Source organism: Prosopis cineraria, unplaced genomic scaffold (genome assembly GCF_029017545.1).
Source record: "Prosopis cineraria cultivar Desert tree isolate PC_DT_omini unplaced genomic scaffold, ASM2901754v1 PC7, whole genome shotgun sequence".
Lineage (NCBI taxonomy): Eukaryota > Viridiplantae > Streptophyta > Magnoliopsida > Fabales > Fabaceae > Prosopis > Prosopis cineraria.
Window position 1 is genome coordinate 26,936,648 of NW_026555338.1, and position 22,606 is coordinate 26,959,253.

General features: G+C 31.6%; 1 protein-coding gene across 1 annotated transcript; it reads left to right on the top strand.

Moving 5' to 3' along the window:
- Window positions 1-20,018: 20,018 nt before the first annotated feature.
- On the top strand, window positions 20,019-22,603 carry LOC129316650 (uncharacterized). Its single transcript, XM_054961054.1, has 10 exons — window positions 20,019-20,171; window positions 20,286-20,550; window positions 20,704-20,800; window positions 20,881-21,005; window positions 21,078-21,162; window positions 21,286-21,421; window positions 21,503-21,663; window positions 21,756-21,876; window positions 21,953-22,126; window positions 22,412-22,603. The coding sequence occupies exons 1-10, from the start codon at window positions 20,019-20,021 to the stop codon at window positions 22,601-22,603; spliced, it is 1,509 nt and encodes a 502-aa protein (XP_054817029.1).
- Window positions 22,604-22,606: the final 3 nt, after the last annotated feature.

Sequence of the window (22,606 nt, forward strand, 5' to 3'; positions counted from 1 at the left end):
GCTTTAGATAGTGCTCCAATAGTTTTCCAAACTTTAATTAGTCTTTTAGGCTATGTCATTATGCTGATGCGTTTTGACAAACCCTAGGCCCATTCGTGGTAAACATTGATTAGATAAACCAAAGTTTGAGCCGAATAATATTTTTTAATGAATTAATTCGGAACCTCTCAGATTAAAAAAAAAAAATCACTAAATTACTCATGCATACAAATCGTCTACATATGATTATGATTAATTAAACAATCTAAATTTTATTTTTTTTAAAAATACAAATTTTAAAAGAAGAATAGCTAATTAATCTAAACTATCCAAATTCCGTAATTTAATAATTCATTAAGTCGTTCCATTGAAAATATATATGATTTGGAAACCACTTATCCACGCTTAGTGGAGAAATCATTGCAAAATGTGAATAGTTGGATTAAATATGATAGTTCAAATTTAATTTCTTTCAAGTATATATAAATTGTAAGATATTTTTTTTTTCCAACTAAGTTTAGTCTAAAATGTAGAACACTAAGTACTTTTTCAAAATTATTTTTTTAACATTTACCCTTTCATTAATTATCATGGGCGTGAAAAATTGAAATCACTTCTTCTCACTCTTCATGATAAAAAGGTTAAAAGATATGTCATTTTTTTTTTATGAAAATAAGGAAATAACTATTTTTTATTGTGCACATATCCTCCTATTAAGGTAAATACTTTTATGGACATGTGAAATATGATAGAAAGTATTTTATAATTTACACCGGAATTTTAATATCCTAAAATATGAGACATTTTTTTTAAATTGTTAATGATAATTATTTTAATATCATCTCTCATTATTTCACTCACTCTCCTATTAACAAAGGATTTTTTTAAAGCTTACAAAAAAATTAAAATTATAAATTATATTTAATGAACTTAATTGATACATGTCATTTTGTCTTTTAAATTGGAACCGAGGGAGTATTTTGACGAACAATGGTAGAGTAGTTTTAATCAAAGGTTGAAAGAGTAAGGGATTTACCAATGGAAAAAAAGACAGAACAGAGGGGGAAAAAACCAGATCTAGAGTGATCTTACCTAACTAAAAGTAAGTTTATAGTAGTCAGAAAATTAAAAGCATTGACAAATAAGCTCAAAAGCAAAAAAAAAAAAGACATTACAAAAAAACCAAGAAAGCAATAATGAGGGGAAGAAAATGGGAATGAAAGATACTGAAAGATGAACGGCAAAAGGTGAAGAACACACAGAGACACACTTGGTTGACTCATTGTCCTCTTTCAAAAGCTTTCAACCAGTTATTGTGCTTCCAGCATTATGCTCATTAGTGACCCACCAAATTAAAGGTGCCAACCAGGGCTTATGAACTCTTAAACCGACTTGATTTACACTTATTTCGAAGTGGGTTATTTCAAGTTTTTCTCTTTTTAAATCCTAACCTCTCTGTAATTTGTGTTTAACCTCTCTGTAATTTGTGTTTACAGGGAGAAGCCAAAACATTGAGACCTGAAGCCAATGTATTTTTCCTCAACCAGTTGCTCTAAACAGCCAGTTTAGAAAATCTCTCTGTTTTCCCCCCTGCTTTTTAAATTGGATTAGAAAGTTACAGCTTATATTTAAACTAGTTATGGAATCAATTAAAAAGAGTCAATTTTATAATATTAAAAAATTTTCTTTTGTGAACACAAGGCGAACTTTAATAATTTATAATTTATGACAAGTTCAACTTTTCTGACAACTAAAAATTTTGATTGTTAAGATTTATTTTGGGACTTTTCTTTTATTCATAAAAAATTTCAATGAAAATCTTAAAGTACATCATCATGTCAAAGCCATAAAAGTATTACTTAGTCAAATTTTTTTCCTAAAGGTATAACTTTATCTTTTAAATATTACAATGATATTTTCATCCACATATGGTAATTTTTTTTTAAAAAAACGTCTTTATAATTAGTGACTTCACTCTTACCAGCAGTAACTTGATTCTATAGTCCTAGGGAGGTAATTGTAATGTTAAGATTTTCAAGGTGTAACTTCAAGAAGCAGAGTGATAACCTGGTGCAGTATAATAGTAACTTGTTCTAATGGTTGTTCTTGAAAGAAATTTTAATTTTTTAAGTCTTAGTCATTAATATAAACTTTGAGCCTTTAAATATCATTAATTTTCCCTAATCTCTTGAAAAAAAGAGCTCTCTGTATAATCTTAATTTAATTTACAAAACGATGTGTAATTAGTAAATAAGGTGAATTATTATAATTAAAAACACTTGAATTCTTAAATGAATCAAGTTGGAACAATAAAACTTTTAGTTCTATCAAATTTGCATGTGTTATCAATTTAGTCCCTAAAATTTAGTATTTATCAATCAAGTCCTTATATTGTTATTTTCCCCACAAACCATAATGACGAATTATGTGTGTGGTTATAAAATTTTAAGAACTTAATTAATAAATTCTAACATTTAAAAACCAAATAAATAATTAAAACGAATTTAAAAGATCAAAATTCTCATTATTCCAATCAAGTTTTATTAAAAAGCTACGCTAAAATTAAAACTTGAAGAGTGGGGGTAGAATATATTCAATTTCTTGTGTGGAAAAGCAATGGTAAGAATCTTATGGATAAAAAAAAAAAAATCATGTTGAAAGAGCTATTTTCTATTGGGCCGCCAATAATGTTCGAATCCCATATAATAGTATTAGATATCAAATAATGCGTGAAAAATTTTAAGAATTGAAGAGCATAATAGGTTAGAGGCACAAGAAGTGACTTTTGGGCACCAAGGTAGGCCATGAAGGGCCATTAGATATTGAGCAATAACACTTATTTGACATCCACTACACTAAAGCATACAAGGAAGTGGACACTTTACTTACAGATCCATAAGAGAAAACCTTGTGAAAATGGTTGGTCATCACCCACAAAAGTTACCCCATGAGAAGAAGAAGAAGAATAAGAGAAAGTGTAAAGCATTAATCACTCAAAACTTGTCTTCTTCTTGTCTTTTTTGGGGGACAAGTTTCTATCTTTCCACTAACAATGAAATATGAACCAAGGAAACTCACTTATGGAAGGAATTTCAAAATGAGGTGGAAACAGTACTACAGTACTGCAACTCCATTTTGTGGATCTGCAAAAACAGGTCACAGCAACAGTCAGAGCATCATATGATTCTTTAGTGAAGAATTTTGCAATGAGAGGAACAATGAGAGATCAGAATCAGAACAAAAATCTGACATTATGGGGACCAAATTGAGAATTGATCCATGTATATATACAGCGGGCTAAAACAGGATTTAGTCAAGTCACGTGTCTCTTGGGTCCTTCTTTACCTTCACATATTTTTGTGTGGAGCTGAGCATCTAGTATTATAGGCATTAAGCAACAAGGATTTAATAGTGGCCTAGACTAATTTGGATCAAGCCAGGACAGGATCTTTTTCGAAGAAAACTCTACCAGCTGTGTTGCTATTCCAGAACTCAAATTCAAGATATCTAATTAAACCGTATAATTCTCTTATCAGTTGAACCACAGTATCATATGGTTCTTTACTTTTAGGTTTATGAAGATTGACGACAACGCATAATTGAAGAAGCTGGTCTTGTGGTACAAAGTTGAAACTTCAAATGCATTCTGCTAGTGGCCTAACCTGCATTTTGAAACGCAAACACTTTCAAAAGTCATACTTATATCAGATAACACATGATTTTTCCAAGTATTCATGGGCTCTTCAAGTATCACCACGTCCAGTGTCTCTCCTTGTGAGCTACAGACCCAATTAAGTTTTTCAATAATCTTGCTGTTTCTGATATCTTGATCCAATTTTTTTGTTTTGAATCATGAGGAGAAAGTTATAGCGGTTCATTCAGAGATCAGAACAATAAGAAAACACCATGATTACAGTGGACAGATTGATCAGCCTAGGAGGGATGTCCACGCATGCCAGCAAGAGAAATGAGATTTTATTTTAAACTTATTTGCTGTTGATTTTTTTTCAGAAAAATGCATATGCCCAGGTCTTTGGAGCCCAAATTCTGTACATGCCCTTGTAGGCCTGCCATGCATGGACCAATAACATCATGCCACTGCTTTGAAAGGCCTACAATGTTCCTCAGCAATCTCCCTTCCCTTAATATGCCCCTTTTGGTAATATGAAAGAATTGTTTTTGGAAGTAAAGGTGGAAATGAGATTTTAAAATATATTTGGCATGCACAGTAAGTCATTTTTATGAAGAAGTGATGGAGGAAATAGGTTTCATGAGTATGAAAGTGCAAGTAGAGATCAATAAGGGTTGGCCTGAACATTAGGGGCCGAAGCCCATAAATCTTTTCACATTAAAATTGACTCTTTTCTAAAGTTCAACTCTTATTGATATGATTAAGGGTTGGGCTTAAAAGCCAGTATAACTTTTTTTTTAAATTAAAATTTCTAATTATATTAATACGTGCATAAATTACAAAATGCCTTATTCAAAAATTTAAAATATCAATATCATTAAGATTTTATTATCATTAGTTTTGGTTCAAAAGTAAAACATTAAACCCTTTAGAGGGCGATCTACTTAGAGGAGGAGGTGATATCTCACTAACTTTATCTTCATTTACCTAAAATAAATATTTGATAAGTTGTGTCATTTTCATATATTAATTCAAACATTAAGTAAATTATATAAATAAAGTTACAACAAAAAAATTGTAAGAGCTTAAAGACTAGCCCAAACTCATTTTTGCATTGCTTATAAGGACAAGGCTTAAAAGTCATTTTATACTAAATTTCCTTTTTTTCAAGCTAGGCCCTTGAAAAATGCAAGTCTTAAAAGAGTAGTTTGTCAAGCTCAGTCTTTATTGGTTCTAAGTGATAATGAGTTCCATAAATTTTAATGGAAACTAAATTTTCTAAAAGAGTGAGATCCATCATATCGAACAACTTATTTTTCCGTTCCACCTTTACTTCCTCTTTTTCATTCTCAATTCCATGCTTCCAAACCTGTATCAATCACCTGCAGGTCCAAAAATATTAGCAATCTGCAATATAAAAAAAAAAAAGCCAGCAATAATGGATAGTTTATAGCTCAAAATTTGTCTTCCTTTGCCTAAACTTAAGAGGCCGCTGTTACTTTTATGCAAGTGTGTGCGGGTGGAGCCATATTTTTTTTCCTATACAATTTTAAAATTAAAAAAAATTAATCCATAGTGATGATCACCAATGAATAGTGACAGATTATGATAATTATTGGTCAAGATAACTATAATTTTTTATAATTAAATATGATGTATTTTAAAAATAAAAAAATAGAAACAACTTTAAAATGTCTCTATTTTTTTTAAATGAAAATAATTTTAAAAACAATTGAATTTAAAATAGTTATCCAAACAATTTTTTTAATTTTTTATTCTTTAAAACAAAATTATTTTTAAAAACAGATAACTAAACATGTCCTAAATACTCTGGCCTACGCAAGGAAGACAGGCACAAACCGAGAAGAAGTGCATGGTATCAAAGTATGGTCAATTACCTGTAGTTGCAGTTCAGGGTTATTAATTCTATGTGTGATTTTTCAAAACGTACATGAATACAAGAGTCATGACCATTTCTTCAAAGAACGCAGTGATTGATCCTAAGTGGAAGACTTCAAAATCTCTGACTGTCTCTTTCATTTTCCCTGAAATTCGTATGATGTTTTATCGTCGATTTGCCTGTGAATCAATAAAATTCATATCAAATAACAAGTGGTGCTCAGTTTCAACTTTCGGTCAACCACACAGGAAATGGAATCTGTCCTTAAAATTCACTCACTTATTAAAGACATCGAATCTACCAAATTGAGACAAAGTTGATAGAGTCAATCCCAAATAAGCAGGCAAGAATATCTGACGACTTTGTTCACAGGGACCCACTTCCATTCTAACACACTTCAAAGTCCAAAACTATTTTTGGTATTCTGAATCAACCCAAGAATTTACATATAGTTGTGTTTGTCTTGGCCTTCTTCAGTAGGCCATCCTTGCACTAGTATCATATATCTATGCATATGCACATTAAATTTCCATTAAAAAAGAAGTCAAACATTAACAACAACTAAATGCTACTAAATTCCTCCAGGCTCATTATATTTTGAACATTTTAGAACAAAAAAAAAGTATTGAATTACGGTGAGGCTACATGACTACATCTCCCATACCTATCTGACTGTCAATATAATGCACAAAAGCACCATTAAAACCAATACTTAGAATCATCTGTGCAAAGTTCTTAAGATGCCATTTAAAAACCTTCAATAATCCAGAACTAGAAAAACGTTCCAGTCTAGTGTAAAAGAACACCGTGCATACCAATAACAGCCCATACCAATAAGATGTGGCACAGATGGTAAGTTATTCAAATCCTTTAAGCATGTCACTAGAATTCGATTCCTGTACTGTGTTTATGAAAGACCATCTACAAGGAAATGATCAGCCCCTAATTAAATGGAACCCCACTATTTTAAGGGATTAATCTCTAGTATTCGTGCTAGTAGATACGCTTAAGAAATTCAAGAAAAGAAACACTGCCCATTGCTTATCCACAACTTCATGCAAAAGATAGATCTATTAATGGCTTATCAAAACTAGTGATGTAGGAACTAGGAAACAGTCCAGCCTTTAGCTTCTGCCTAATGTCTCACGACAAAATAAGTTTCTACTATAAAACGAGGATCTAACAGTCATAAATTGTATTCAAGTTTGTTCATATAATCCAATCCACTTTAAGAAGGGAGTAATATGGGTGGTTACCCAGAGAGTGAAATGCCATATTTACACACACACATATTCACTTCACATGTACATATAGTGAACCCCAACCACAGTGATGGTGGGGCCTAGCCACAGCAACTTAAGCAGAAACACAGAGACTTGACTGAACCCCATTTCTAGCATTTCAGTGTAATCACAAAAGTCAGAGCATGCTTTCCAACGTATTGGGAAGTTGATTGTTGCTCTTAAGTAGTCCTCCCACACAGTAAGTCATCTTGATGCACTAATGGACTACTTACTATTTCTTTGATAATAGGATTTAGTCAAATCACTTCTCTCATGGGCACGGTTTGAAAACCCCAATCAACATGACTGGTGAATTGATCATTTGTGACTCGACGTCAGCCCGAACAAACCTGATCAATTTGGTTGGTTAATGGGTTGACCCAAGTTAAATTTTATTATTTTATTAACTTATTATTTTTCCTTTCATTTTTCATGAATCAAATCTAAATTTCTTAATTATTATTTTTAATGTTGCTGTATTTTATTATTGTCCTAAAGTTCTAATTATTATTTGTATAAGACATGTATAAACTTTTATGGATTAATTTTTCATTTACTTAAAAATTAATGACTTCCTTATTTAAACATCACTGACTTTTATAGTCAAATATAAATATTTTTGTATATTTTAATTAATTATATCACTTTAATTGTAACTAATCTAACTCTAGGTTAACCTCTGGTTAGACCATTGCCTTAACCGAGATTAGTTTTTAGTACCTTGCTTTTGGGTTCTTCTTTACCTTCACATTTGTTTTGTGTAGAGCATTTGGTATTTTAGCCATCAAGCACAGAGAATTTAATAGCTGTCTAGATTAATTTGGATCAAGCCAGGATAGGATCCTCTCCAGCAAAAACTGCCACCTATGCTGTTGTTTCAAACTCGAATTCGAGGCCTCTAATTAAACCAGTATAACTTTCACACCGGTTGAACAAGGTATCCTATCATTGTTTACCTTTAGATTTACGAAGAATGACTACTGACAGCAACACATAATTGAAGAAGCTGGTCTTGTGGTTCAAACTTCAAACTTCAAATGCATTCTGCTGGTGGCCTGACGTGCATTTTGAAAAGCAAACACTTTCAAAAGTCGTACTTGCATCAGATAATACGTGATTTTTCAAAGTATTCAATCTTGCCAATTACATTTATACTTGTGAGACACAGACCCAGTCAAGTCTTTCAATCTTGCCATTTCTCATCTCTTTATCCTGTTGTTTCTTGTGAATCATGAGGAAAAAAATTGTGGGGTTCATTGAAAGGTCAAAACAATGAGAAAACACCATATGATAACAGTGGACAGATTGATCAGCCACGCGTACGAGGCTGCAAGCAAAAGAAATGAGATTTTATTTAAAACTTATGTGCTTCATTAATTGCAGTAAGATTTTTTGAGACAATTGGAGATGCCCAGGTATTTGGAGCCCCGTGCAAGCCCTTGTTGGCCTGCCATGTACTGACCAATAATATGATGCCACTGCTTTGAAAGGTCCCCGATGTTCCTCATCAACCTCCCTCCCATTGATGCCCCTTTTGCTAACATGACAGAGTTTTTAATAAAAGTAGAAATGGGAGAGACAAATGATGTAAAAATGAGATTTTAAAATATATTTGACATGTATACAGAAGTCATCAGAGAGGAGGCAAGTTCCATAACTATGAAAGTGAAAGTGAAAGTGAATTTCATTAATTTTGACGGAATTAAATTTTTTATTTTTTTAAAAAAGTGAGATCGATGTATCAAATAACTTTTTTTTTTTTTTTACTTTTACCTTCACTTTCACTTTTCAATCTCAATTTCATGCTCCAAACCGGTAGCAAACACCTGAAGGTCCAAAAGCATCAACCATCTGCAATTAAAAAAACATCGGCAATAATGGATATTTTTAAAGCCAAAATTTGTCTTCCTTTGCCTAACATTAAGAGTGAGAGGCTGCTCTTCCTAACACGTGTGTGCGCGGGTGTGGAGCCAGAATTTTTTTCCTATACTTTTTTCTGGTGTGAGTTGAGAGAAATTTTGAGTTAATTATTTTTCTTTCGTGTCAAGTTTAGTTAGTTTTGGTGAAAAGGAATGAAGTTTATGTTGTTATTTTAATTTAATTTTAGTCTCACTAAAAAAATCTCTCTCTCTCACACACACACACACAAACACAGACATATATGGAAATTTTTTTGACCAAATGTATATGGGAAAATATGTTCACATTTATTTATAATTTTATTGGAATTTGCTCTTAATTTTTATATTTTTTTAATGTTTTCAATGTCTGTGGTTTGAATAAGACTAAATAACATTTGTTATTTAGATCTTTATAGTTTTAATTTAATCCCTATAAAAATTAAAAATACAAAATACTAAAAAATTATGGAGATTAGAAGCAAAATTTGATAAAATTATTAGGATAATAATTAATCCCTCAGTTTAAAAATGTAAGGTATTTTTAATTAAATCTTACCATCAATAAAGTAGTCACTTACTTTCAAACTAACCTTATCTTTTCATATTTACTTCTATTAAATATCCTATAATAAATATAAAGTCATTATTAATAAGAGTATTTTTTAAAAAATAATAATTATATTTTGAAAGACTCAAAATAAATTATTTTTTTAAATATTTAATTTTTTAAAAAATATTTTATATTTTTAAAGAAAGAAAGTATATTTTTTCAGTATATAAATATTGACAGACAATGCACTTGACTCCATCCAAAGGAAGAAAGAAATAGCTAAAATTACCCATCAAGTTCTGTTTCAACGTGTCACTTTCAAGAAATGCACAGTGCCAGTTATGGTTACACGTGGGAGCACTTTGCCCTTTGGTCTTTGGGGTTACTAATTCTATGTGAAAAATTGATGTGATTTATTAATAAAAAAATTAATTTTTTAATTTTTAAGTCACTTGTGACTCAATCTTTCAATTATAATTCGCTATAATTCAGTCTCTCAACTATAACTTGTCTATGACTCAGTCTCTCAACTTTTAAATTATTTATAAATTAGCCCCTTAATATTTATTAATTTTTTTTCATGTCTCACGTTAATGAATAAGAAGAGGGTATTTAAATAATATATGAATATTTTTTTATCCCTTTTGTTCAATAAAAATTTTTTTAAAAAAAATTAAAAAATAAGGATCGAATTATAGGTAAGTCAAAAGTTGAAGGATTGAGTTGCAGCAAGTTATAGTTGAGGGACTGAATTGCAGCTAGTCATAATTGAGAGATTAAGTTACAAATAAATAAAAAATTAAAAAATTAAAAGATTAATTTTTTTTTTATCAATTGTAAAAGAGTGATGGCTATTTCTTCTCAAAGAATGCAGCTATTGAACTTTAGTGGAAGACTTCTTCAAAATCTCTGACAGTCCCTGCCATTTTCCCTGCAATTCATGTGATGCTTTATCCTCAATTCGTGGCAGTGAATGAAAGAAAAGGACTGAAAAATCATATTAAAATATAATCTTTTCATTCAATTTCATCAATATTAATATAAAAAATTTTAAAATAAAAATATATAAAATTTTAAATATATTTATATGTAACAAATAAAAAATAATATTATATTATTATTTTTTTCATAAAAGATAATTTTAAAAATATTTTTTAAATGTTATTTAAAAGTTTTCACCGTGAGTCCATGATTTATAAATGAAATTAAATAAATATTTTAAAATATGACTTATAAATAAAATTAAAAAGAATACATATAATAATGAGATTCACAAAATATCATAATTCTTTTCAAGTATTTATAGATCTTTTTATATAAATGATTTTAGTGAAATGATTAAAATATTCTAATTTTAAAAAAATAAATATCAATATGATTACTTTATTTTAAGCAATTATTACTTTTCTCACAAAAAATTATAATTACTTCTTTCATTTCAGTCATTGTGGAGAAAAAAAATCATTGTTTGAATTAAAGTGATCATTTATATTTATAATATTTGAATTTTAGTAAATAAAAAATTTACTCAAAAAAAATTGTAATTACTTATTTCACTCTATTCATTGCCAAAAAAAATTAGTTATTATTCAAAATATAGTAGTTACTAATATATAGTATATTTTTATTTTAAACTTAAAGTATTATAATCATTTTATCAACAAATTATTAATGTAAAAAAAAAGAAGAATTATGACATTTCACAAACCCTCGCCTATCTATTCTAGGGATTTTCTATCATTTTCTTAAAAAAAATCATATAAAGTAATAATGAATAGTGCTTAGTGTCTATTATCGGTCAACTTCACACAAAGTAGAATCTGCCTTTAAATATTTACTCCTTTTATCCTTATATATAAAATATTTTTAATTAAATTATATAAATTAATATAAATTATTTATTTAATTAAAATTACAATAACACTTCAATTTACTCTTAATTATTGTAAATAAAAATAATTTTTTTAAAATAAATTAATAAAAATATTTTTTATTTTTTAATTTAATAAAGGTATAATAATTTATTTATTAAAAAATATGTTAATAATATCTTATATTTAAAAATAACAGAATTTAAAAAACTTTTTATATATAAAAATGGAGGGAGTACCAGCTATTAGAGAGACGAAATCTACCAAATTGAGACAAAGTAGATTGAGTCAATCCCAAATAAGCATGCAAGAATTTCTAACTCATTTGCTCAAAGGGACCCACCTCCAATCCAACATACTTCAATGTCCAACACTATTCTCAGCAATCTGCATCAACCTAAGAACTTACATACAGCTATGTTTGTCTTGGCCTTCTTCAGTCCATCCATGCATTAGTATCTTATTAGAAAAATATATCTTCAAATATTTATAATTTTATTTAATTTTAAATAAGATCTCTATAATTTATTTAGTACTCCCTTTGTTAAAAAAATATAAACTATTTTTTTTAAGAGTTTGATGTTAAAAATATAAAGCATTTTTTTTAAGAGTTTGATGTTAGAATATCATCATTAGTAGAGACCAAGAATAAATGGTTATACATCAGATATGAAGGGTTAAGTAACCAGAATCAAAGTAGTACTGATTTACTCAATATGAAACTTTAATATCAACAATCATGATAGATCAGTCTTGAGCAGTATGAGAGAAATTATGATTTTCATTTGAAGTACAAGTGAAAAATTCTAGTGTAAAGTCCTAAAATTTTATACCTCATTCAACCATAATGTCACCACGCAACAAATAAAACAGCTGACAGAACTAGACATTCTAAATTTCCTTTTTTAAAGTAAGCAATAGCATCAATCTTTTCCATTTCTATGTAGTGATTCAAAAAGAAAATTTATACCTTGGTTTGTGCTCAACTGGTATCCTGACAGTCTTAGAAACTCACCCTCAGAAACTTTTGTGTTTAACTGGTATCCTCACAGTTTTAGAAGCTCACCCACAGCAACTTTTATGAATTCTCGTTTTTTCTGCTGCAAAAAAAGGAAAAAAAAGTTTATTAGATTATATGGTCTATCAACAAATCTAACATTTGTAAACTTTTAAAACAGAGACAGATGTGAGACGCAACACAACTGAATCACCAGGGCAGCCACCGTGTAAAAGAAGAAGGTTCTTATCAAATGAAGAACGTGTATTCATTTACAAGATCTTATTAAACTCAAGCTATCAAGGTAAACTAAATAGTATTATAATAAGAGAGATAGCTTCAGCATATTCAGTTTCAATCAGAGTCATTCAATGTATTTGGCATCAAGTTAAGGAAACAGGGGATGCAAGCCATAGAAAGACAAACAAGTGTGAAAGAAAGGGACCTAATGTGAACATGGAACAAGTTGTGGCAATTTCGATACATTGACGGGCTACTTATAGGTCTCTTGCAAGTGCACTGGGTGTTAACAAGACATCACTAATTAGACTTAAAAAAAAGGAGTTCTATGACGCCACACAAGTGCAATCAAACCATATTTGAAGGAGAAAAGCATGCTTGCTCGATTGAGGTGGTGTTTATCTATGCTAGAGCAACAAAGTATACCAAATAACCCAACTTTCCAATCTATGCACAACATTATCCACATTGATGAAAAATGGTTTTACATAATAAAGAAATCCTAAACCTACTACTTGGCAGCAGGGGAGGAGGCACCACATCGAACATGTAAAAACAAGAACTATGTTGGTAAAGTTATGTTCCTAATTGCTATGGCTAGATCTAGATTTAATGCACAAGGAAATGAAATTTTCTCTAGGAAGATTGGTTTGTTCCCTTTTGTTTGAAAAGAGGCAGCAAGAAGAAGAAGTGTGAACAGGAGCAAAGGCACAATGGAAACAAAACCGATTACTTCAATTACAAAAGAAGTCATAAAGTCTTTCCTTATTGACAAAATGCTACCAAAAATCAAAGCCAAATGGCCAACATGTCATGCAAATGAAACTATTTTTGTTCGGCAAGATAATGCTCCTTGTCATATTGATAACAATGATGAGGATTTTCGTATGGCAGCAAGTAATAGTGGGTTTGATATTCGCTTGATTTCTCAACCCCCCAACTCCCTTGATTTAAACATTTTAGATCTTGGATACTTTAGAGCAATTCAAGTACTATAATACCAAGAGGCACCTAAAACTATAAAGGACCTTGTTAGAGCTGTGGAGAATTCCTTTGAAGTTTACACATTTAAGCAATTGAATAGGATCTTCCTAACACTACAAGCTACTATGGTTGACATTATGAAGGACAAAGGTTCAAATAAGTATAAGCCAAGCCATTTGAAGAAGGATGTGATGAAAAGAAGGGGTGAATTGCCTAATTAACTCAAGTGTGATCCCTACCTAGTCCGAGAAGTGTTAAAGCACTTAGAAGAAGTGGATGGATAGCTTAGATTAAAGGGTGAATATTTGTTGCTCACTGTAAGTGCACAGGTCGTAGCAAGTAATATAAAATGAGTAGAGTATCGTTCCCTTGAGAATTTGTTTAGAAAACTATAACTAAGCAAAAGACTAAGTAAATTTGATCAAGTTGAGCTACACATAGTTAGATGAAATGGTTTTACAAATAAAACTAACACTAGAAAATAAAGAAAAGTGAGTGATTCATAAACTTTAAACACAATTTAGGACCTAGGATTATTTATTCCCCTTGCATTTCATAACACCAAAATTATCTCCTCTCATAAATGCTTTTAATGAAAATAAGTGCTAACCTAAGGTTTTAAAAATACTTGGACAAGCTCTCTCAAGTCATGAACAAGTGTTTAGTTAAATTAATTTCCCAATCTCTTGTTACAATTAATAAAACTCAATTTTAAACATCAACCCTAATGTGGCTATGTAAGGCTAGCAAGTATATCTCTATCTTACTAACAAAACCATCCATTCAACATGCAAATATCAAGTTCTTGCACAATATTACCCAAGTTCTACACTCAACCTAGCCCTTTCAAGCATCAATTAAGTGAACCCAACATCTAAATGGTGGCCAATCATGCAGAAGCATTAAGGAAAAGTAAAATAAAACACATATATATATCATTAATCACAAAAAGAGAGGAGAAATATAGTGTTAATCCATACAAGGGTTCCAAATAATCTTAGAACAAAGGGTTTAGATACTCATAATCATCCACAAGCTATAAATATACAAAATAAGTAGACCTATTTTAGATTACAAGAGAGGAAAGGGAAGAGGAATAGAAAAACCAAAGAAAATAAGCTCCAAATGTCTTCAAAGCTTCAATCTCTTGATTCCAACTCTTCCAATGCCCAAACCCTAGCACAACCAAGCTCCAAAAGTATTTAAAAGTCTAAAGAATGCGTTCTGGGTCGAGCTCTCAGCTTATATGTATCCTAGCCAACTAATTTTTGATAAATGAAACGCAGCGTTTTTTCTGATAGCGGCGAAAGTCGCGAAGGAAAGTCACGACTTTGGGACGACTTTAGCAGTTTTGCACTGTTTTTACAGCTAACAAAATCATTCATTTTGCTCTTGATTTCTTCATCAAAAGCCTTCCAAAAACATCCACCAAGTTTCAGAAATGCTTCTAATCAAAACTTAAATCAAAATAACATGAAATTAGGCTAAACATATCAAATGAAAGCTAAGAACATAAGCCCAAAACAAAATGCACATTTTCATAATTTGGGCAATAAAAACATATACAATTGAACTAAAATGGATTAGAATATAAGGAAAATATGATGAAATAACATGAACTTCTAAAGGTTAACAATATTTTTATGAACCCTCAATGTTTTGGTCATTAATATTTTGTGTTACAATTTTTCATATAAATTACAACACATAATATTAACAGTCAATATTTTATAGTAAATGAAGCAATTTGTATATGAAGTAGGTAGTTTATAATTTGCCAACAATTTCTATATTGACAATGCCTATTGATGCTACATATCAAATTAAAGAAGAAAAAAATCTTTAAGGATTCAAATTAACTCCATAATTATGAAAGGGCTAAATATTCAGCACTGCATATTGACACTGCATATCCATTTATAATTTCCTAACTACATGTAATCCCTACCATAACAGAGATGCAGAAGCTCGCTAAAACAAAAAACTTGCTAATTCAAAAAAAACAAAACAGAAAGCTTGCTAATTCAAAACATCTGCCATTAGTTTAAATATCATCATCTATCATTCTAATATAATAGAGACGCAAAAAGTGGCTAAAATGTCAATACATTCATCCATTAGACTAAACAAAAAAGAAGATCATCGACATGCAACTTTAGCCTAACCAAAATAAACTAAACTATTATGCGTCAGAATAAGCTTAAAGTCTGGACTAATTAAAATTACACAGAACTATAGAAGGCTCAGAAATTCAACACTAATCAGAGCATAGAATGCAAAGTGCCGTATACAAATCGCTTACGGGCTTTCTCTTCCTCGGTCAGATGCGCATAGTCTTCCTCTGGAAATAGAAATTTGTTCAGATTGAATGGGTGGACAATCTTTATCTTTTTTCTTTCTCTTCCCCGGTCAGATGTGCCGTTGCTATTGCCGCTGCTCACTTCTTCACTGTCATTCATTGCCTCTTCATTCAAATCAAAGGACTGGACTTGCTTTTGCTGCACCACCTCAACGTCAACAAAATCGAAAGACCCAAGCAAAGAATCCTTCGGATGAGGTGCCCATGAAATCTTCCAATTCAGAGACGTCACCTCTCTAGAGAAGTTTACTTGGGGTATATCTTCTTCCCCATCAAGAGAATCGTCGACTATACAGCCCATTATCTCATCCTATGACAGATCTTCAAAGCCCTTTTTCGTTGAGCTTGAACGGCGAAGATCCATTGACATTTCAAACCACTCCTTTCACAGTGAGTCTGAGGTGGACCACGATGGAAGAGGAAAGTTAGAAATGAAAGCCGATCACCGATGAGGTGAGAGCTAACGGGAAGAATGAGGGAAGCGATCGACGGCAGAGACTGAACACGGTGAGAGAAGAAGCTCAACTTGAAGAGAGAGAGAGAGTTGAGCCACAGACACAGGCAGGGCGTTAGAAATGTCATACCACTAAGGGTATTTTGGGAACTTTAATGTAAAATGCACAGTCATCATCTCTTGGTGACTTATATTGTGGACCAGAATTTCCTTCTAGAAAACGTCTAATATTGCGGACTGGAGGGAGTATAAAATATTTTTAATTAAATTTTATTTTTTAATAAAGTAATTACTTATTTTTAAATTAATTTTATCCTTTTATATTTACTTCTATTAAATACCTCACAATAAATATAAAATTATTATTAATAAGGGCACTTTTAAAAAAACAATGATTACACCTTGAAAAATTAAAAATGCCTTACATTTTTTAACATCAAACTCTTCAAAAAATGTTTTACATTTTTTAACGGAGGGAGTAATTTTTTTAAATTCTTAAAGACTTTTTTAACATAAATGATTTTTAAGAAAATGACTAAATTTCTATCATTTAAAAAATAAATATTAATAACAGTACTTTACTTTAACCAATTATTATTTTTCTCACAAAGAAGTTATAACTATTTATTCTATTTTAATCATTGTGAAAAAAATAGTCATTATTTAAATTAAAGTAATCATGAATATTTACAATACTTAAATTTTAGTAATAAAAAAATTGCATAAAAAATTATAATTATTTGTTCTATTTTAGTTATTGTCAAAAAAAATTAATTATTGTTTAAAATAAAGTAGTTACTAATAGCATATTTTTTTATTTTAAACTTAAATTATTATAATCATTTTATCAAAAATTATTAATGTTAAAAAGATGAGAAGAATTATATTCTCTCTGTTAAAAAATATAAGGCATTTTTAACTGAATCTCACCCTCAATAAAATAATTATCTATTTTCAAACTAACTCTATCTTTTCACATTCACTCTTATTAAACAGCCTATAATAAATATAAAATCAATCTAAATAATAAAAGTATTCCAGGCAAGCTGCTCTATACAAATGGCTCCAGACAGTAAACTCTATTCATCAGCTCTATGAACAGTACCCGGCTTTATCTACAGTAACGGCTTCACGCCATCAACACACGGCTCAAGGGGAGGTTTAATTAATGAAAATTTTGCTGCCAGACTTCCATCTGTCTTCCGCAAGACGCTCATCATTGTATGTCGGGTAATGACTTCCATTCAAGACAGCTGGAGCTGTACCTCTCTTCAAAGCTCGGTGCTTCAATCTCTCATTCTCTCAGCTGCTCTATCTCTGGATGCATCAAGTGTTCTTCTGGCGGTGCATACATCAAGTGTTCTTCTGCTTCTGAGCAACTGGTGAGTCATGCATTCTTTTATTTCTCTTTCTGTAATTGTGTCTCTTCGAAGCTCGGTCCCTCAATCTCTCATTCTCTTAACTGCTCTATCTCTGGAAACCTTAGTTGTTCAATCGCCCAAACTCTCAATCTCTCAGGCAGTGCATGCATCGAGTGTTCATCGATGCAGAAATGGAGGACTATCGAGTGTTCATTGACCAACCTCCGGGAACTTTATGTTGGATACTTCAACACTTACACGCGCGGCATACCGCCTAAGATTGGAAACTTGTCGCAACTCGTCAGATTTGACGCTGTGAACTACAGATTGACTGGCGAGATACCATCGAAACTCGGCAAACTTCAGAACCTCGATACTCTGTTTCTTCAAGTGAATGGACTTTCAGGTTCAATAACATGCTTACGGGTCAGATTCCGGAGAGATTTGCTAAAGTAAGAGCCTCTAGATTTTGGAATTCTATCCAGCAAAACAATTCCAGTTTTTAGCATCCTTGAGGTAAAATTCCTGTCTTATTCTATTTGCTCAAGCATTTTAACTTAAGCCAGCACTTTATCCTATGTAATTTATTCCATTAAATGTCCTATTTATCCCATTAAGTGTTCTTTTGCTTCTGACCAATCTTAGGTGCGATAGTTTAGGATAATAAAAATGTCTATTTTTGAGATAGATGTATTATGTCAGATTCACATGTGTATTCCCCTTTAGTGAAGGATCACCTATTCCCCTTTAGTGAAGGATCCTTTTAGGCTCTTGCCAACTTGGATGCTGCAGACTAGCCATTCGCGTGCTTTTATTGGCTTGCTCATTAGTTTTTGTTTAATCAGAGAGGGCTGGATGATGAAGATTCGTTTATGTGTTCGAACTATCCTATCTCATCCTCTTTAAACAAAAGTCTTACTGCCTACGTACAATTGCCTTATCATCTATAACCATCTATATTTATCCAACATTCACTAACAACCACCGTTCAATCTTAAGTCAGTATGCTTAAAAGTATCTGAATCACTATACTGAAGCAATGTTAAGAGTGTGAATCTTAGGTACAATATACCGACTAAATCCATGATCTTATACTGTCACAGTAAATTCTTGGATTATAAAGCTTGACATTTTTCGTCTGTTGCACAGTAGTATCTTCCTTTTGTTTCCTAAAAAACTTTTATTGTGTCTGTTACTTCCACTGATATTTTTTTTAGGATGAAGACATGGAAGGACACCTTGAGCATTGTGCATGGAAGTCCGCATCCAGTTATCATGGTTTCTTTTCTTTACTTAGGACTAGAGTAGCTACTATGTTGCTGTTGCACTTTTAATATTTTTGGCCAACAACTGTAATATGTTTGGTGTATCAATTGTATTTATTTTCATATTCGATATCACTCAAGAGTTTCCTTATTTTTCCAGTATCAAATTTATAGAATAATTAGATATATGCAAACATTAAAAAGTTAAGAGTTTAGAGTTTGTTAAATTATTTGAGTTCTCTTGCTTGAATATAATCTACTAAAGGGATACTCCAACTTTATTTTGAAATAATTCATCCTACTGCCAACTTAGAAAGTTGCAGCAATTTAAAGGGCAGATCATTTTAAGAGTACCCTTTTAGTTTTCTATCACCTACTATAATAGGACGAACTCTGGACAAAATCATGTTTGCAGCCATAACAACTCAATGCATTGATAAATTTTTTTATTCTTTTTTATTTTTTTTACTTTTCCAAATATGATGAGGCATGGCTATTAGTTCTAAGTCTGTTATATCTAGATCTTGCTTACTTTTAATATGATGAGGTATGGTTTCTTGCTTTGTAAATCATGATAAAATAGTTGATTGTTGATTTTTGTAAATCATGATGTGGAGTTCCTTATTATATTAGTACGTTTCAACCATGTTCATGAAACCGTCATTTTATGAGTCACTTTTCCAAACATTGTGAAATATGTTTTGACTGATAGATAACAATGTGCAAAATAAGGTGAGGATACATGAAAAGGCAATCTATTAATAAAAGTTGCTTTGTTTATTAAGTATGATTGGACGTGTTTCTTGCAAGAGTAGGTATTGTAGGACACATAGAGCATTGTGCGATGTACTCTTCATGTTACATCCTGTCTTCTTTGTTTCCCGATATCATAAGGCTATTGCCTACTTAAGACACTTAAACCAGTCCTTATTAGCTGTTTACTCCTTGCATGGGATAGTCTTTTACTTGTCACTCATAAGCTGTACCTTCTGTAAAGCATTAAATTCCACTGTACGTACATATAGCTCACATCTTCACGTGAGAACTTGCTGTAGGTGGCTTCTTTTTTGGTTCCCGCCAATCTGAATTCATGTAGTGTCTAATGTGAACTTCCTATTGTGTCCTCCTACATGCCTCTATTTATTCCCCCTAACTGATTTCATTTTGTATCACCATCCCATACTTTCAAACCAAAAAGTATTTGCTTCTACACTGTCCAACCACCTCCTCTTCGGCTGTTGGAATGGCACCAAGAAAAGGCCATTTGATCAGAGAACTTCATGCTTTCAAGGAGACGTGGATCATTGTTGTAAGGGTTGTAAGGAAATGGAATGTTACTCCTAAAAACAAGCCTTTAGAGGTATTTTGTATCAACATGATTCTCATTGATGAAGAGGTATTACATTTTCTAACTATTTTCAAAATTTCTACATTAGTAGATCATATCCCTTGGCTTAGTTACATGTGTTGTTCAACATATCATACTTATCTAATTTTCTCCGTTTGTTAGGGTGAGAGGATACAAGCAAGTGTTACACAAAAGCCTCTTCTTGAACGTTTCAGAGATAGGGCTGTTGAGGGAAGTACTGTATTCATAGCCAATTTCAATGTAGTAGAGAATAACCAGTACAAAGCAACAAATCACACTTACAAGATCATTTTTAATGCAAACACTTTCATAGATGAAGAGAAAGCAAACATACCATGGAACTCTTTCTCTTTTATGCCTATTAGTGTTTGCCTTGAGCAAGAGATTGCACCTGAATACTTGATTGGTAATTTGTTCAAACAATATCTTCAAGGAATTTGTTTTTAAAAATGACATGAGATGTGTGCCCACGAGTTATCTTCTTTACAACCTTCATTTCTGTAATATTCCTTTAAATATGACATTACTTTCTCCTCCATACTTCTCTGCCTTTATACAGATGTTATTGGAGTGTTAAAGTCCATAGGAAAGCTTGAAGAGTACAGGACCGAAAATGGATTCCAAAACAAGCTGACTTTAACATTGGCAGATCAAAAGTAAGAATATTTTTTTAATGGGTGCATGTCTTTTATTCTGCATGACCTAAGAAGCTGTTCCTAACTTATTTCTTTTGCAGTGGCACAAGTATTATATGTGTGCTTCTTGGAGAGTGTGCCTCAAATACCTATTATAGCTATCTTGACAATGAAAGGTTTCCATTAGTGTTTGTCATTCAACTGTGCCGACTTACTATAGACAACAGTAAGAAATTTTCAACACACTCTTACCTTTGCCTTTTTGACATGAGAAACTAATTTATTTTTTCCTGTGCAGAGGAGGTCCAAATTGGTTCATCCTTCAATGCAACAAAAGTGTGGATGAATCCAAATATTAAGGAAGTTTCAGATTTGATCGACAGGTTTAGCAAAAAGTGACCAGTAGCATGAAATTTATTACAAGCACCATTTCTTTAACCCTTTATCCGTTTATCAACATGTCAGTTACATTACAGTGTTTGCATCAACTCTTTTTTGTTTTCCAGTGCCAAGGAAAGCTCATCTCCAAACAACTCTTGCTTCAGCCAAGTTATACCAATTCAAACTACACAACTCTCTGCAGACTCTATGTTGAGATCCACTAAGAAGATTATGATTTCTGACATCGACACAATGAAAGTGGTGACCTCATAAACCTATGTGAATGGTCATGGATAAAGTTTCATTTTTAATGACATGTTACCTTTTTTTTATTATTATTAGGGTGATCCATTTATTATAGAGTGTGTAATAGAGAAATTAGAGACTAATCCAGGCTGGACATATGAGGGTTGTATCAGATGTGGAACCAAACATAGGCCTAATTCAAAAGGAATTATGGTTTGCCCTTCATGCCCCAATGATATGACTCAAACTGAATTTAAGTAAATTTGCTAACTTTTCCTACTTTCTTTTCATTTGTGGTTTACATTTAACTCTATTCTCATTACATATGGTTGGAAATCTATCTAATTAGGCTCAAAGCACACTATAACGTGTCTGATGAATCTGGAAATACCTCTGTTGTCTTTTTTGACAAGCATGCGTATGAGTTCACTCTAAAAACTGCTTCTGAGATAAAAGAGCAGCTGCATAAAGTAATCTCTTAGCACTCATCTCTCTATCTTTTCCAAAATTTAACCACATATTGTCTAACTTATCCTTGAATGCTAGGAAAATCGTTCATATGCCTTCCCAGATGAGCTTGAAGATGTGGTAGGGAGAAAAATGCTGCTCAAGCTAAAGCGTACAAGCTACAATCTTGAACATCCTAACTCTAGCATTGGTGTGGTTCAATACACAGCATGTCAAGACCTTCTTGAGCAATTTAAAGAGGCTTCAGTAGAGGTGAAACAATTGATAGCTATTATGGTTTAAAAGTTTATTCAATAACTGACATGTTGTGCTAAATTATTTTGTATTTTGTTTGGTTTTTTAAAAAAATTTACATTCTAGGAGGGTACCAATTCAGGCAACGCTATTATGGTCTTAGAGGGTACTATAGTTAAAGAGGGAGTGAATGAGGTATAATGAAATGCAATTTTATATTTTATATTAGTTATGGTCTATGAAAAGTTTTTTTTATGCAATGAATGATTTAGGAGTGCCTTTGTGTGTGTTTGATTATTGCAGGTGGTTCCAACAGCCTCAGACTTTAAGAATAGTCATGAAGAAACAACTATGGGTTCATCTCTTTCCAAAGTTGAACCAATAATGTCTCAGGACATTGGGCTTGATGAAATGACTATATCTCAGCTGTATCCTCCTCCATTGCCAAAAGGAAAGAGGAAGCAATATTTGAAAAAGAGTGCAGAAGTCCAGTAAATT

Excerpts from the sequence above, each read along its gene's own strand:
- LOC129316650 (XM_054961054.1), top strand. The coding sequence starts at position 20,019 with ATGGCACCAAGAAAAGGCCATTTGATCAGAGAACTTCATGCTTTCAAG. Across the intron at positions 20,172-20,285 it reads TGATTCTCATTGATGAAGAG|GGTGAGAGGATACAAGCAAG; the intron begins GTATTACATTTT and ends TCCGTTTGTTAG. Across the intron at positions 21,664-21,755 it reads ATGACTCAAACTGAATTTAA|GCTCAAAGCACACTATAACG; the intron begins GTAAATTTGCTA and ends CTATCTAATTAG.